This window comes from Gallus gallus, chromosome 4, assembly GCF_016699485.2.
Source record: "Gallus gallus isolate bGalGal1 chromosome 4, bGalGal1.mat.broiler.GRCg7b, whole genome shotgun sequence".
NCBI classification, from domain to species: domain Eukaryota; kingdom Metazoa; phylum Chordata; class Aves; order Galliformes; family Phasianidae; genus Gallus; species Gallus gallus.
The window spans coordinates 81,349,568-81,364,988 of NC_052535.1; the positions used below are offsets into that span (position 1 = coordinate 81,349,568).

At 40.8% G+C, this 15,421-nt stretch overlaps 1 protein-coding gene and 1 long non-coding RNA gene across 15 annotated transcripts in view; one reads left to right on the forward strand and one right to left on the reverse strand.

Annotated features, from left to right (window-relative positions):
• The window catches only part of LOC101751220, a 73,773-nt gene extending 66,043 nt beyond the window's left edge, over positions 1-7,730 (reverse strand). For 10 of the 14 annotated variants that reach the window (XR_005859290.2, XR_005859293.2, XR_005859292.2 and 7 more), the window contains exon 1: positions 7,512-7,730. This is a non-coding gene — a long non-coding RNA (uncharacterized LOC101751220). Of the gene's footprint in view, positions 1-5,998; positions 6,586-7,511 lie in introns of those variants that run through there. The other 4 variants (XR_005859291.2, XR_005859295.2, XR_005859294.2 and 1 more) reach the window with 2 other exon arrangements.
• Positions 5,498-14,750, forward strand: LRPAP1 (LDL receptor related protein associated protein 1). The gene is made up of 8 exons (NM_205062.2): positions 5,498-5,697; positions 10,050-10,194; positions 10,540-10,664; positions 11,769-11,889; positions 12,759-12,917; positions 13,301-13,383; positions 13,561-13,737; positions 14,072-14,750. The coding sequence occupies exons 1-8, from the start codon at positions 5,527-5,529 to the stop codon at positions 14,135-14,137; spliced, it is 1,047 nt and encodes a 348-aa protein (NP_990393.2). The 5' UTR covers positions 5,498-5,526; the 3' UTR covers positions 14,138-14,750.
• The last annotated feature ends 671 nt before the right edge of the window (positions 14,751-15,421 follow it).

The following is a 15,421-nucleotide window of genomic DNA, read 5'->3' on the forward strand; positions in this document are numbered from 1 at the left end:
AAAAGAGAAAATAATGGAAGCTCCTGGATATATCTAAACAAGGAGATGACATAGTTGAAGTTACATGGGAACAGGAATTAAAAACAAGAGAAACAGAGAAGCAAGAGGTAGAAATGATTTAAGGCAAAACAGCCAAATATGAACACAAATGTACATTTGCTCAATATTGAAGAGCTCCTGTTGTCACACTCCATAGTGTGAATCCGCAATACAGGAGTTAGCAGGATTGCTGTCCTATATTTTTTGCAGGAAAATAAGAGATGTAGTTAAACTGCAGTGCTTTTAAGGAATCCTTAACAAAGTTCCAGACCAAAAAAAAAAAAAAAAGACACCGTTACTCTGACAGAAACCTGAATAAAGGAGCACATCTGTCAGGTTTGTTTCTACACTGCACTGTTGAATTCCCTAAAGGATCATTCAGGAGGAACAGAGTTACAGTCAATTATTTGTTATAGTTTTATGAGAGAATAACACAGCACTTGGTATTCAAGGACATGACACTTGGCATTTTTCAGAATCCTTTTGGTATTACACGTTCTGTTTCATTAAACTGTTCTTGCATTTTCTATTGAACTAGACCAAAACATGAGTTGCAATGATGAGCTTCAACTCACAGAGCAGTTGCATTTCACTGGCAGGTGAGACACCTGTTAGCAATTAGTTTAATTGGGGTTTTTCGCATTCATTATTTATTTCATGGTAATAATTTAAAAGAATCACAGAATCACAACAATTAGAAAGACCTCTGGAGACCTACAAAGTCCTTATTGTCCCCTTTGCAGTTACGAAGAAAGAGCCTTTAATGCACTCATTGGGCACTGGATCAAAAGGAAAGTTGGATCCACTGCAGCAGTTAGACATCACCTAGAGCAGCAGGCAGGTGCACTAAAACAGCTAGGAATTTCAACGGGTAGTTTATTTCTTCCCAAAACAAATCAATGAACACTACATTCGGACACAGTGATCTCTTCTAGAAGAACAGAATTCATGAGCTGGTTTTGATATATTCATCTTTAATACCTACCCTGAACAGTTTAGCTAAGGAAGCAATTTCAGCAAGATAATAGCAATAGAAAACTGTTAACACATATGAGAATCAACCACTCCACAGAGATGCTGTACAATATTACCCCAATACTTGCTTCTTTTTTCACTCTAATTAAATTTGGAAAATAAAGGATCCATTTTATGAGAATGCACATTTAAAAATAAATTCCAACCTGGTTAGTTTTCTCTGATGTTCCATTAATTCACTGGAAGGATATAGGTAAGAAGTTACTGCAATAATACATTTTCCCAAGTTACATTTTCTGCACGTTATGTGATTCATTGTCTTCACTTTGACATTGTTTAACTTCCCACTTGAATGCACAGAATTAAATGCAATGAATAAAATATAGAAGTCGTCTCAGAAAAAAAAGTTACAAAGTTTAATTTAATTTAAATGAACTGTGAGGAAAAAGAAATAGCTTTCATCCACACTACACCAGAGTGGTTTTCCTATGATTCAAAACTGGAACAAAGCAGGCCTAGAAGTTCAGAGAGTGCACAAGGACACCTAATCTGGGTTTGCCTTTACAGGGGGTTGAGAGACACCCGTGCAAAGAATCACAGAGACAGATGCTGTGATGAAGACTGTTCATCAAATAGTGTTTGCAGTGAGAAGGAAGGCTTACAACACTCTAAGAGGTAGACCTATGAGGTTCCAGGCATTCTGCAGAATGAATGCAGAACATGTTTTTAATACTACTGTGACTTCCTATCACTGTCAGCTATTGCAGACTCTTGTGGGAACATCAGAAGAATCCCGTTTCTGGTAGGTCAGCTGAAGGAGTCAAAAGGTCTGGGTGACTGACCCTGGTCACAGATTTACAGAACAGCAGACAGTGAAGAAACCAGGCTTAATCTCTTGTCAAACAGGATTGCATCTTTGACGAGAGATTTCAGCTCAGTCAGTCCACATACTTATCTCTGTTTTTCCCTGGAAAACATAAGCATATCTGCACAAATGCACTTTAAGGTGAATTAGAACATAAGGAACTAGACAATTCTGTGAGAATGCACATGATCCAGAGGGACGCTCTCTCTTCTGTTATTAAAAGGAAGTAAAATAAGAGAGAGATTCCTCTGTTTACCAATCTATACTGAGAAGCAAGTGTCAGACACAAAGAATGTCTTGGGTCACTGACTGAGCAAAGACCACAAGGAAACTCCAGAGCCATTCTGATTCGGAAGGTGCCTGTGCCTTCAAATTACTACTCCAAGAGTGTTTTATCAGCAAGGATCTGGATCTTTCTATGGCAAGAAAGATTTTAAACTACTAGGACTTAATCCTACATCCAAATAAAATACTGCAGACACAAGCAGAGCCAGTGGGATTACAGCACAGTTAAAGGTACACTTGTGATTCTCTTCACAAGATCAGGCTGCAACTAACTGCTGTGCTATGTTCCACATGGAGTTTTGGTTAGATGCTTTTATGACAATTTACCCTTCTATCAAATTTCTTACTGTGTCTTCAACTGAATTTTGTGTGTAAGACTACAGCTGGGGCTAGGTTTAAAGACAAGACGAGGAACAAAGAGAATCAGGAAAGTAGAACCCACTCTATTCCTGGATCTTCTAACCTTCAGAAACAAAGACAGAGAAGGGGTGTTAACAAGAGCTCATAATTACTTTAAAATCTAATAGAATAATAAATGATGTAACTCAGGCTTAAGCTAGAAAATTACAACTTTATGAATTTAAGTTGATGGATGTTGCTCACCTCAGAATCTTATAAGGGTGATGGAACAGTGAAAGTACTACTGTTCAGAGTCTTCAGCTACAAAATAGCCTTCAGTCTATCTTAAATGGTGATTTTTTGGAAAAGCAGCAAGAAACCTGGCTTAGAAGATAAAAAAAAGCCTTCTTCAATAAAAAAAATGCAAAACAAATCTGGTCTGTTTCTGTAGCATTGCTACAGTTAGGTTAACATTTCTAAAAGCAGAGTCATCAAAATGTTTATTGCAGGCTGCACAGACAATATAAAATGAGGAATTTAGTAAGAAATTCGTTCCATAATATGGTGGTTAGTCCTAAAACTGATGGCTGATGGACTTGTTTTCCCACCATTTCACTAACATACTTTATATTTCAAAACAGCAGCGTATCTTCTATTTTAAAAATGAGGCAAGTCTGTGAGACTTTTGCCTGCTTCTACAATTCAGTTTTACAGCAAGAGCTTCTAAGTCCATATGACTGAGAATCTCAGCACAAACTTAAGAAAACGTGGAAGAGAAAAAAGATGCTTATATTCCTTATGGAGGAAAAAAAAAGCAAAGAAAAACAACTGGAGTCCAGTAAAAATCCTCCTCAGGGTGTCATTTTCAGAAATCTCATTATAGTTTGGGCAGTCTATTTGTTTTCACATGACTGATTTATAATGCATGAAGGTTTGGTGTTGACAGTACTGCAGCGCTACACTTTGCTCTGCTCAAAGTCACACAAAAGGTCCGAAGCAAATTAATGTAGTGAATCCTTGCCTCCACCACCAGCCAGGCTCTAATACTGTGCAAAATAAAATGCAAAGCAGAAATGCCCAACCATGCCAAAGATCTCATACTACACAAGCTCTGCAGAATGCAAAGAAGGGCTTAGCAGGAAGACCAAAGAAGGAAGAACTTTCTTCTGTCTTTCCCTCAGAAACACGCACGTGGAGTGTGCCCTGCATCTCAGTGCACATTCCCTGCTCTTCCATGATGGTGGCATTCAATTTTAGTTGACTTTTTAATAGTGGGGGAGGATACATACCAGCCCTGGATTTATCATTGCACATTTTTCCCCAACATTACATATTTTTGCTTAATACAGTCTGACTTAATATCTTCCAAAAACACCCCATGGCCTGCCGCACCTCCTGGCTGTGTGCTCTGCAGAGGAAGCACCACGAAGGGAGGTGGGCACCATGCAGCAATGGACAGTCCTGTCCAGGAGCTGTGCTCAGCACGCACCACTGACCTCAGGATTGTTCTCATAGTCCACTCCTTTCACTAACAACCCAATCTATTCATTACTACATTCCCCACAGTCCTCCTCCTCCCCACACCATCACACTCTATAGGCTGTTTTGAGCAGAGCTGTCTCCTTTCTCCAGTGGAGAACAAAGTCCTTCCCCCTCACGGGGAATAGAATCCTAGAACCGTTATGGTTGGAAAAGACCTCTTAAAGATCATCCAGTCCAACTGTCAACCCATTCTCACCATGCCCACTAAGCCATGTTCCTCAGTGCCACACCTACACATTTCTTGAACACTTTGAAGGATAGTGACTCCACCACCTCTGTGGACAGCCTGTTCCGATGCTTGACCACTCTTTCCAAGAATTTTTTCCTAATGTCCAACCTGAACTTCCCCTAGCACAAATTGAGGCCAATACATCTTGTCCTAACACTAATTATCTGGGAGAAGAGATTGATCCCCACCTCACCACAACTTTCTATAAGGTAGAGAATCATTAGGTCTCTCTTGAGCCTCCTCCCCTCCAGACTAAACAATCCTACTTCCCTCAGCTTGTCTGTTTAAGACTTGTGCTCCAGATCCTTCACAACATTGTTGCCTTTCTTAATGTCTTTCTTGTAGTGAGGGGCCCAAAACTGAACTCATTACCCAAGATGCAGCTTCACTAGAGGTGAACACAGGTGGACCATCACCTCCCTGCTCTTGCTGGCTGTACTCTTTCTGATACAAGTCACAATGGCATTGGCCTTCTTGGTCACCCCGGCACACTGCTGGCTCACGTTCAGCTGGCTGCTGACTAACATCCCTAGGTCCTTTTCCAACACACAGTTTTCCAGCCACTCTACCCCAAGGGCATGGTTTTTGTAACCAAAATGCAGCACTTGGTCTTGTTAAAGCTCATCCCACTGGCCTCAGCCCAGCAATTTATCCTGTCCAGGTCGCTCTGTAGGGCCTTCCAACCCTCAGATCAACACTTCCTCCCAGCTCGGTGTCACCTGCAAACTTACTGAGGGTGCACTCGATCCCTATGCCCAGATCACCAATTATTGTTCTTGCTTTCAACTGCTCTTTATTTTTCATACACTCTTGAGCAGGGCTCTAATATCAGAAACCTCAGACTGATTGAAGGGGCAGTGCTTGGACCTGAGGAGTTGCCTTTTCCCCACACAGTGGGTAAGGATAACTCAATGAGGGTCACACAGCACAGGGAGCAGCACACACTGGGCAAAGAAGGAGAGCGTTCTATATACACACACATAACTGTATTTCCACGTTTTGTGCAACAAACGCTCAGAAAAAAATTAAAAGATGCCGCTCCAACCCAATTCCTCTCACACCGCACAGACCCCAAACTTCACGCTAGCTTTTCAGATCTACAGCTGAATATTCAGCCCGTTTTCAAACACCAACACTCCCCTCCCTCGCGGAGGAGGGCGCAGAGGCCGCCCCTCAGCAGCCGCCCGCCCCGGCGCTGAAGGCTGCGTGCCGCCCGGCATCTCGGGACTCGTAGTTCCGCGCACGGAGCGATATGGCGGCGACGCGGACGCTTGTGGCTGTTATTGCCGCGTTCCTCGCCGTCAGCGCTCGGGCCAGCAAGTACACCCGGGAGGCCAACGAGGGGCTGGCTGACGCCAAGCGGCGGGAGGCCGGGGAGTTCCGGGTGGTGAGGCTGAATCAGGTCTGGGAGAAAGCGCAGCGGGTGAGTGGAGCAGCGCGGGAGGAGCTGTTGCGAGGCGGAGGAGAGGCGGGCCGCGCCGCTTCGGCCGGCTGAGGCGGTGCGCGGTCGGCAGTGGTTCGTGTGTGGCCACAGCACCGCGTTACCAGGCCCCAGCGCGGGGCTAGGGGGGCTTTTGCCTGGGTTTTAGGCCTGGTGCCTCTGCCGGGCACCTCATGGACTGGTCACGCAGCTCCGCCCGCTGGGCCTGCCCCAGGGCTGGGAACTGCGCTGCGGTGAGAGGGCCCTCAGGAGGTGCCCCGTTCCTCTCTTCTGCCGTACGTACCTGGGTTATGAGAAGCGTATCTTTCCATAGTTACATCCCACAGCAAAACTTCATGATGAAGAAACAGAAGGTAGAGAGAGAGTGTGAAGCACCCCTGGTACTGAGGAGGGTCTGAGGCTGACTCCTGCACCCACTGCTTGAGTGCTTCAGCTCTGTTCAGTAGCAGCAGCTTTCATCCTTGCTTTGCTTAGGACAGGAACTCAGCACAGAAGGATAAGAAACCCTCCATCATGGTGGATGGAGTCCCTCTGGTATGGAGTTTACACTAAGTGATGCAGTCTCATGCAGGTGGGCCAGCAAATGGGTATTGCCATTCTCAGATTACAGAATCAAAGTGGCTTAGATTGGAAGGGACCTTAAAGATAATCAAGCTTAAAGATAATAGAGCTCAACCTTACCCATGCCATGGTTCTGTCACTCTTAGTGAACGTAAAGCGTCAGTCCCCGACTAGCTTATACTCTCCCTTCACATACCAGAAGGCAGCAATAAGGTCTCCCCAGAGCCTTTTCTTCTCCAAGCTAACTCAGTCCAGCTCTTTCACCCTTTCTTCATAGTAGCCCACAGATAATCTTTCTGGCTCTCCTCTGGACCCACTCCAATAGCTCCTCCTTCTTGAGTCAGGGGCCCCATGCCTGGGCATAGTATTCCATATCGGTTAGAGGTGGGAAAAATCACCTCTCGTACCCTGCTGGCCACCCCTCTTTTTTTGATGTAGCCCAAGATGTATTTGGCCTCTCAGGCTGCAGACTTATACAGATTATAGCCATAGTTGTGACAGTTATCTTAAAATTCATTGCGCTCTAAGCTAAAAAAGGTAATCACAATGCAGCAGAACAACCACTGCAGTGCTCTGCACACCCATACTCATGTCCTGAGTATTGTAGAACATTTGAAAAAGAATCATTGCTGATAAGAGCTCAGTTCTTCCAGGCAAAAATAAGTTATTTGTAGATGGGCATTACCCCATCTAAGCTACTGAATTGAAACTATGGCATTCTTCCTTGGGCAACACTTGGAATTTGATAGGGTTTAGTGAAAACAAAACAAAAAAAAAGCCCTGCCATAACACTGTGGAGTTATGTTCATCATCCCAGCACATCAAAAGAAAGAAACATAACATTCCTCCTCTCCCTGGGAGACAGGTAGAGGACAGGGCAGCACATGATAATGCAGCTCCTGATGTGAGCTGGCAACTGAAGAAGAAACAGCACTGAGACTGGAATTAAACTAGTATGGTACTGTTTCCTCTTATCCTCCCTCCCATCCCCCCCAATCTTCCTTTTTTCTTTTTTGTACCTGGATCTTCTGGAATTCAAGTTTGAAGCTTTACATCATCTAGATTAAGTCTTGGCCAAGCAGGCTAACATGAAAAATGGCAGTAAGCCTGTCAGGATAAACCAAGCTACAGAACTTCATGCACCCGAGGCAGACTTTAGAGAAGCAACGTGTACTTGAGCAACATTTACTACCATTAGGCCAATAGTCACACATGGAAGGAAGAACTGAACTCACCCAACTGGTGAAGGGACAACAACTACACAGCATCCCCTCTTGAGAAAGCAGCCTGGGTATAAAAGATGTTCTCCTATTAGTGGCTGGCCCTTATTTGAGCCCAGGGTGGCTCCACCCTGGGTCCACCCCTTCTGGTCTCATGGGAGCACAGGTGCAAACAGTTTACCGGTGCTGCCTAGGCCAGCCTCATGCCTTCACCAGGTGCTCAATCACCACTTCAAACTGGGACCTAACAGTTCCCCTAAATAAGGAACAAGGAATGTGCATCTTGACCTCAGTGCTTTGTTGTTTAATCATTAAACTTAGCTTTCCATCTCTGCTCTTCATTAGCTAGTCCAACAAACGACTGACATTAGTGGTGCAAAGTGTCATCTGTTAACACTTTTTTTACCTGATGTTATTCAAGTTCCTGCATGAAATGATCTTGAAGGAAGCAGATCATGACCTCTATGCTTTAATTACCCTAATGTATTGACTTTTATATTATGTAACTGGGACAGGCAAGGGGATTCCAGCAGAATTTGTGCTGTTTAAAAGTTACATACCAAATTATAATGACAGTCAGAAAAATATTCTTGGACATCTGAGAATTTAGAATAGAATTTTTCTCCTTAGAAAACAATGGACTTAATTTAATTCCTTATTTTTTATTGACCATTTAAAATGTTTGGTTAATGAAGAGGCATCCCCAAACTTTCTATTTAGATGATCTGATGCTATTCTCTGGTGCTTCTAGAAAACCCAAAACTATGTGTTTATGAGGTTGTGCTAACTGCAGTGGAGGTCTAACATAAACTGTACTGTGTCATCTTTTATACATCAGTGTGTCTCTGATGGCAGTTGTACATTTAAAAGATTATATTGTCCTATTTTGCAGTACTTAGGAGTTGAATTGCTATCTGAGTTATTGATGGTGGCTTTTTTATCCTGGATTTGCTCAACCTGTGAACATATGAAGTCATTATGGCATTAGAGTACAGAACTGCCAAGTAATGATTAGTCATTTCCTTCACAATTTATAGCAAACTTTTACTCAGTCTTCCTCTCAGAACATCAGAACACAATTCTGCTCAGCAAAACAGTGTTACTTGGTGCCACCACAGCACTGAAGCTCTGGCTGTCCAGGTCAGCCTGCTCCAGAAAAGTAAAGAAGTAAATAAGGTTTTCATTATTTTAATGCATAACATTCATAACTAAAGTGGTTTCTGCTAAGTGCTTAGCTTTCATCAAACAGTTCTGGTTAAAGAAGATTACAGAGAGGCTTTAGAACTAGAGGGATCAGAAGTTTTAATACATTCTATAAATTATTTATTTATCTGTGATTCCAAGTACTCTCAGTTTTTGGTAGGCTAAGTGCAAGATGCAGAGTAAAACCTGGTTTAAAAATTGCAGTAACTAAGTAGTCTTGCGCCACTGAATGTGATAGAAGAGTCTACCTTGAAACCAGAAACAGTAATGTGCAGAGATTCCTGATTCCCTACAGTTCAGTGCACTCAGAATAATGACACTTTTCCTAGTTGTGTTCAAATAACTAAAACCTGCTGATGCTCAGATGAATGGCTGAGTCTTTTCAGTAGCATCAGTTTAAATGTCAATTTCTGATGTTTAAAAATTATACTGAGATCTGAATCGGTGTATGTCAAGCATACTGAATTCTCACTCAAGATGCAAGTTTTTGTAATCTTTTATCTGATTTTAATGACAGAAAGAATGAAAAAAAGAAAAAAGACCAACCAGTCAGTAAATTTGTGCTATAGAAAAGATGAGCCCAGCTGGTCCAGGGATGGATCTGAGCTCCCAGGAGCTGTTTGCTCAGCAGCCTCAAGCAGGACAACTCGGAAAGCTCAGGCAAAACTTCATTGGAGGTCACACTGCTGGCACGTGTTTTGATTGCCTCTCTTCTCTGGGCTTTTCCTCATTCCCACCTTCTCGTTATAAATACATATGCAAAAAGTTCTTAAGCATGAACATTTGTTTCATTTCCTTGTTTCAACGAATAACTAAAGCATCTCAGATCTGGAAATTCAAATGTTTGGGCTCATCTTGCAGCAGTGCTGCTTAGCCAGCTGCGTATTAGTTATCATCTTTGTTCCTGTTTTCTCTGTGTATTTCACAAAGTTTCAAGGTGGCCTATCAGTCATTTAAATCCTTTTCTTTTTTATTTGTAGTGTCAACCTGAGTATGTTCTCTTCTTCTTCCATTATGTAGGACAGGAATACTTCTAGGTTTTTTATGTTTTTAGTGCACATAAACCGTGTTGATAAGTGGTATCTTTGAAAACTATGCACTATGTTGCTAGTAAAAAATGCTGATAAATGGGTTGTGTGACCTGCAAGGTCGTGCTCAGTGTCCTGATCATCTGCAAAACCATACTGACAAATGGAATTTACCAACTCACTAAGACTGTGTGGTTAGAAGCTAGTCCAAAAGAAAGCATACATGCTGGCAAGGCACAAAACTTGAGAAGTTTGGTCATTATTGCCTGTTGTATGTTAGGAAAACTGAATGGAGTCACTTCCTTTCTCTGTTTTCATTTAGCTTCAGCTCTCTGCTGTGAAACTAGCAGAATTACACAGTGATCTGAAAATACAAGAAAAGGATGAGCTAAGCTGGAAAAAACTGAAGGCTGAAGGGCTAGATGAAGATGGAGAGAAAGAAGCCAAGCTTAGACGCAACTTAAATGGTAAGGTTTAACCTTTAAACCTTTGCAGAAGAGGTTTAAACTGCGTGAAACGTTTGTTTAGACACCTCTGTAAGAGTTTGAACCATTTAGTGACAGATTGTCTTTCAAGACACTCAGCATGCAAGAGTTGTTCGGAGGTCAGCAAGGATGTCAGAAGGCTAACGGCTTCCTTTGCTTCTGATGTTTTCAAAAAAGATCATTAAACTCTTCATCTTAAACTGTTAACCTACCCACTGTGAGCTGCAAAATCTAACTCTGAAAGTCAAGGATACAGCAGCCAGCAGCCAGCCTTGTGTGCATTGATGGGTGATTCTAATGCATCTGTATCTTCTATTTCCCCTGCAGTCATTATGACTAAATATGGAATGAACGGAAAGAAGGACTCTCACTTAACTGATACTAACTACATTAAAGATGGTACAGAAAGTGATACACTGGATGACCCAAGACTGGAAAAATTATGGAGCAAGGTGGGTAAAATTTCCAGGAACTGCAGTGTAGGAAACAAGTGTTTCTTCTCTTCTGAGAGCCTCCAATCTTGGGACCTGAATAGCTTTAAGCTATGCTGATCTATTTTTTAAATACAGGAAAAACTGCTGTGCTCTGTAGCACGTATCACTGTGCAGTGTGGGCATTCCATGTGCATCCAAGTCAGTAGGTTTGGCATGTTCTCTTTACCAAACAAAACACCCACAGCAATCATGGAGGATCAGATCCTCTGCCCATTAAGACAAATAGAATAGTTTCTCAAATGTCACTGAACTCATGATTTCCTTTTGCTTTTTTTTCATATTCTTCTCATTGTTCTTTCTGTGTTTTTTGTTTTGTTTTTAACTTTGCATTTAAAATAGAACTATTTCATGAAATATTTATAAAGGAGAAAGGTGTCTGGGGAAATGTTAAAAAGACATTAAATAAAGACATTTCCAACAATGTTTTCAAGTGAAACCTTCCAGGATTTGCATGAAAAATAAATAGAAAGTATACTGTCTGGGCAGCTAAAACTGGCAAAGTAGTATTCTTAAAAAAAAAAATGAAGGAATTTGTTTTTTAGAAACAAATAGTCGTATAAAGCGAAGAATTCTTAGACCAATCTAGTGCAATGGTAGTAAAGCAGAGAAAAGTTTTGCTGTGTTTTAAAATGTCACTGTAACCAGATGCAGCTCTGGCAAAGGATACATTGTCATGTGCTTTGGGGAGTAGTAAAGTTCATCGCTTAGAGGTATTCCCTAAGGCTGAATAGGTATGAGCAGTTTTCACTTTGGGTCATATCATTGCAAGAGGTAAGTCATGAGACTTGTGGGCAATTAGTGCTTCACTAACTGCTGAGTGTAGTCCTGTAGCAAGCCAACATTGTAGATCTGAAACAAACTTCAATTTGGTATGATTAAAGCGACCATGTTCTTGAATGTCTCGTTTTGCCCTCAAAGTTATATAATGGGATTCAAAACAGAAGATCTTTTGGAAGACCCGGGCTTAATCATTTTCTAAATGTGGCAGGGAGAAGTTTCAGCAAGGGAGTGCATGTAATAGTAGTTGGCCTGGGAGTCATAATGAGCTCATGTTTCTTTCAGGCCAAGACCTCTGGGAAGTTCTCAGATGAGGAGCTGGATAAGCTTTGGCGAGAATTTAAACATCACAAAGAAAAGATTCGGGAATACAATATTCTGCTTGAGACCGTGAGCAGAACTGAAGGTGTCCGAGCATTTTCCTGATGTTTCCAGATCTCTGCCTATTGCCTGCATTGTTTCCAAGTTTCTTTGAAAATCCCTCAGTCTGACATTCCTGCTAGAACAGCTTGCAGATGCTGACATTTCCAGATACTTGCTTGGTTTAATTCTACATTAGCTGCCAAAAATCATGCCACTAATGAAATGCCATTTCAGTTTTCGAATTCTTGCTTGTGTTTCAAGCAGTGAAGATAGCATCAGATTACTAACAACGGCTTGTTGGAGTTTACTGGAAATTAGGTAGCAAGCACAGATTTACTGCTGCAGATCGTGGTTCTAAAGTCTGCAAGACATGGATGTATCCTCTCATCAGTGGAAGCCCAAGAGGATATATATCTTAGGCACTGAGCCTTAGGATCTGTATCCAGTTTGCTGTATTAATCCTAGTTAAAGTTTTGGTAGAATCAAACTGTTCTAAAACTTGCAGGCAGCTTGATTGAATTGTAGAGTCCAAGCTGAAGCTGCTGGAAGTTATTTCAACATTGGATGTCCTGACTAATTCATGAAATATCTGAGGGAGGGTTATAGGATTTACCAACCATACCTATTCAATTTCCTTGAGATAATGCTATCTAGGGAAATTAGAACATTCCCTTATTAAAACTTCAGCTGATCACCAGCAGGAGGTAAAAGGCATTTCTGTAATACTGCCCTCCAGAACACTGAGGAGCATTAACCTGCAAAAGGAGTAAGTGCTTTTTAGAGTATGATGTCAGTGCTTTACTTATTATAAGAACTGATTATATTTTATCCATCCCAGATTTGAGGGATATCTAGGGCTTCGTACCTATTAGGATTTGGCCCCCAGTCAGTATAGCTTTTCTCTTTCAACAGATATTCACAAAAATGTAATCAACCCATCTGAAGAGAACCCGGTGAAAGAGGAAGTCTTGCACAACAAACACAGAGAACTTAAAGAGAAGCTAAGAAGCATCAACCAGGGCTTTGAACGTTTGCGTAAAGTCAGTCACCAAGGATATGATGCAACCAGTGGTACGATTCAGTGGTACTTTTTTAACGTTTAGTTGGTATCAATTTTATTAAGTAAAAATCAGTGAGCAAGTTAATTCATTTAATCACAGTAAATTCATTTAACATGGGAAGGGATATTACACTTTCTGCACCAGGGGCCAGGTAAGTTAGGCAATGTGCAGGGCAAACAATGGCATTAATTAGTTCGGGGAATTTTTATTTTGCTTTTAAATAAATTATTTAAATAAATGCTTGCTACAATACTATTGTCTTAAGTGAAGTACTTGGACTTCTCCCTTTTCATCTAACACCTGTTAGTAATAGACTGTTTGATGTATCTGCATGCTTATCTTGCATAAAAGCATTATGTCCAGATTTTCATTTGGTGATATGTGTTTGTTTAGAATTTGAAGAACCAAGAGTGATTGATTTGTGGGACATGGCAAAATCAGCCAATTTCACTGAGAAAGAGCTAGAATCTTTTCGGGTAAGTAGAATTCCAGTAAGATCTCCCCTGGAAAGGTATTTTCCCACATAAAGAAATACTCTGTGTTACTCTTAGGGCAGCCAATTCTATATTGCTTTTCAGGCATCGGGAAAAAAAGTCATTATTTAATGTTTGAAATACATACATATGTGAAACTACTTATGTGCATTGTCCTAGGAGGAGCTGAAACACTTTGAAGCAAAAATTGAAAAACATCATCACTATCAGAAGCAATTAGAGATTTCACATGAGAAACTAAAACATATAGAGGGGACTGGAGATAAGGAGCATCTGAACAGAAACAGAGAGAAATATGCCATGCTAGAAGAAAAGACAAAGGAGCTCGGATATAAGGTCTGTATAAATCCAGTGTACATATTTGCTGAAAATTAGACTCAGTAGTGGAGGCAGTGTCAGTTACTCAGTGCTGGATTTTTCATGCAGGTAAACATCTTCCAGAGGAGGAGGTTAAGCACACCTGTGCTCCATGTTTAATGCAGAATAGGCATGATTGGTTTTTACAGACCGAATCCTAAAATGCCTGAAAATCTCCTACTCTCAGCTCTTCCCAAGAGCTGCCACATGTACTAGTAGCAAAATCTGAATATATTAGGTTGATTTATTTATTCTTCTAGCATAATTCGTTGTCGTACTGAAATTTGTTTGATACGTTTCCTTTTTGTGCTAGGTAAAGAAGCATTTGCAAGACTTATCCAGCAGAATCTCTCAAGGTCTTCAACACAATGAATTATAAACATCTGTTCTCCTTCATGGGATCAATTGATGATCATAAAACAAATAACAGAGGGATTTTAGGAACAGGATTAACCAAGCAGTCCCTCCGAAATTCTAAGGATTGAAGAGTTGTCCTGTAAGAAAACTTTCTGTGGTCCACTTAGTTTTGTATTTGCACTGTCACGTTAAATGATTACATTATAAATCTGAATCAAGTAACAGCCTTTGAAATAAGTCACGTCACAAGGAAGTGTGAACTCTCAGAAGATTCCTGCTAGTAAAAAAAAAATACTGATCTTATAGTTAGTCAAAGTATTCTGATCAATGAAAGCAGACACCTGAGGTACAGGTTGTTAAAGTTCAGAGAAGTTTAATATTTCATTGTTTAGTTTGATGCATTTTCTACTGAAGGTAATTAAATGTTTCTATGTGCTGAGCATTGACTCAGAGCTGCACTGTATATGAACCTTTTGTATGAGAAGAGGAGGAGGAATGAGGAAGGAATAAGTATAGAGGTCAGTTCACAAAACTTACAGACTAACATATCTGAAGTTACTGAATGTATGTGTACAATTGTGTCATTCATAGTTGCTTGGTTTTGTTACACTTAGTCATTAAAAATCAAAACAAGATACCAGTGAGGTGGGTATTTTTCTTCCCTTTTGTTCGATGACAAGTAACCAGATGGAATTTTTTGAGCATACATGCTTATTGGAACTGAAGTTAACTCACACATATGTTTTTAATACAGGAGGGGTAGTTTTGCACAAGAATGTGTTTCTGTATTCTGAATAGGCAGAAGGCTTTCAAAAGCAGCTTGTCTCTGAGTATGTACTCCAGTAAAACTTTCCATAAAATTTTCTATCATTTTCTCTTTCAAGACCAATCTTCCTATTACACATCAGAACTTTGGCTAATGTTAGCCACTTGGGTTGAAACTTTCTATAATAATAATGCTGACCCTTTATTTCTAAGGATTTTTTCTTGTGAAACTGCCAGGAACAAGACTAAGGCAAAGGTCCAGTGTAGGTAAATGATTACAGCTACCTGGTTGCAAAGCTCTATCAATCTCACAGAGCTGTAGCATGCCATTTTAGAAAACTGTCTTCAAGCCTTGCTTGCCATATACATATATATATATATGCATACATATAGTAAAGGGAGACAGTTTGTCAGAAGTAGCTACTGTGGATATTACTTATCCAGGTCCTGAGTCCATGGTGGGTTGAAAGTAGTATGATTCTGCACATACAGGCTGTTTCATTACATATAATGCACAGGTGATTTGAATGAAAACAGGGGT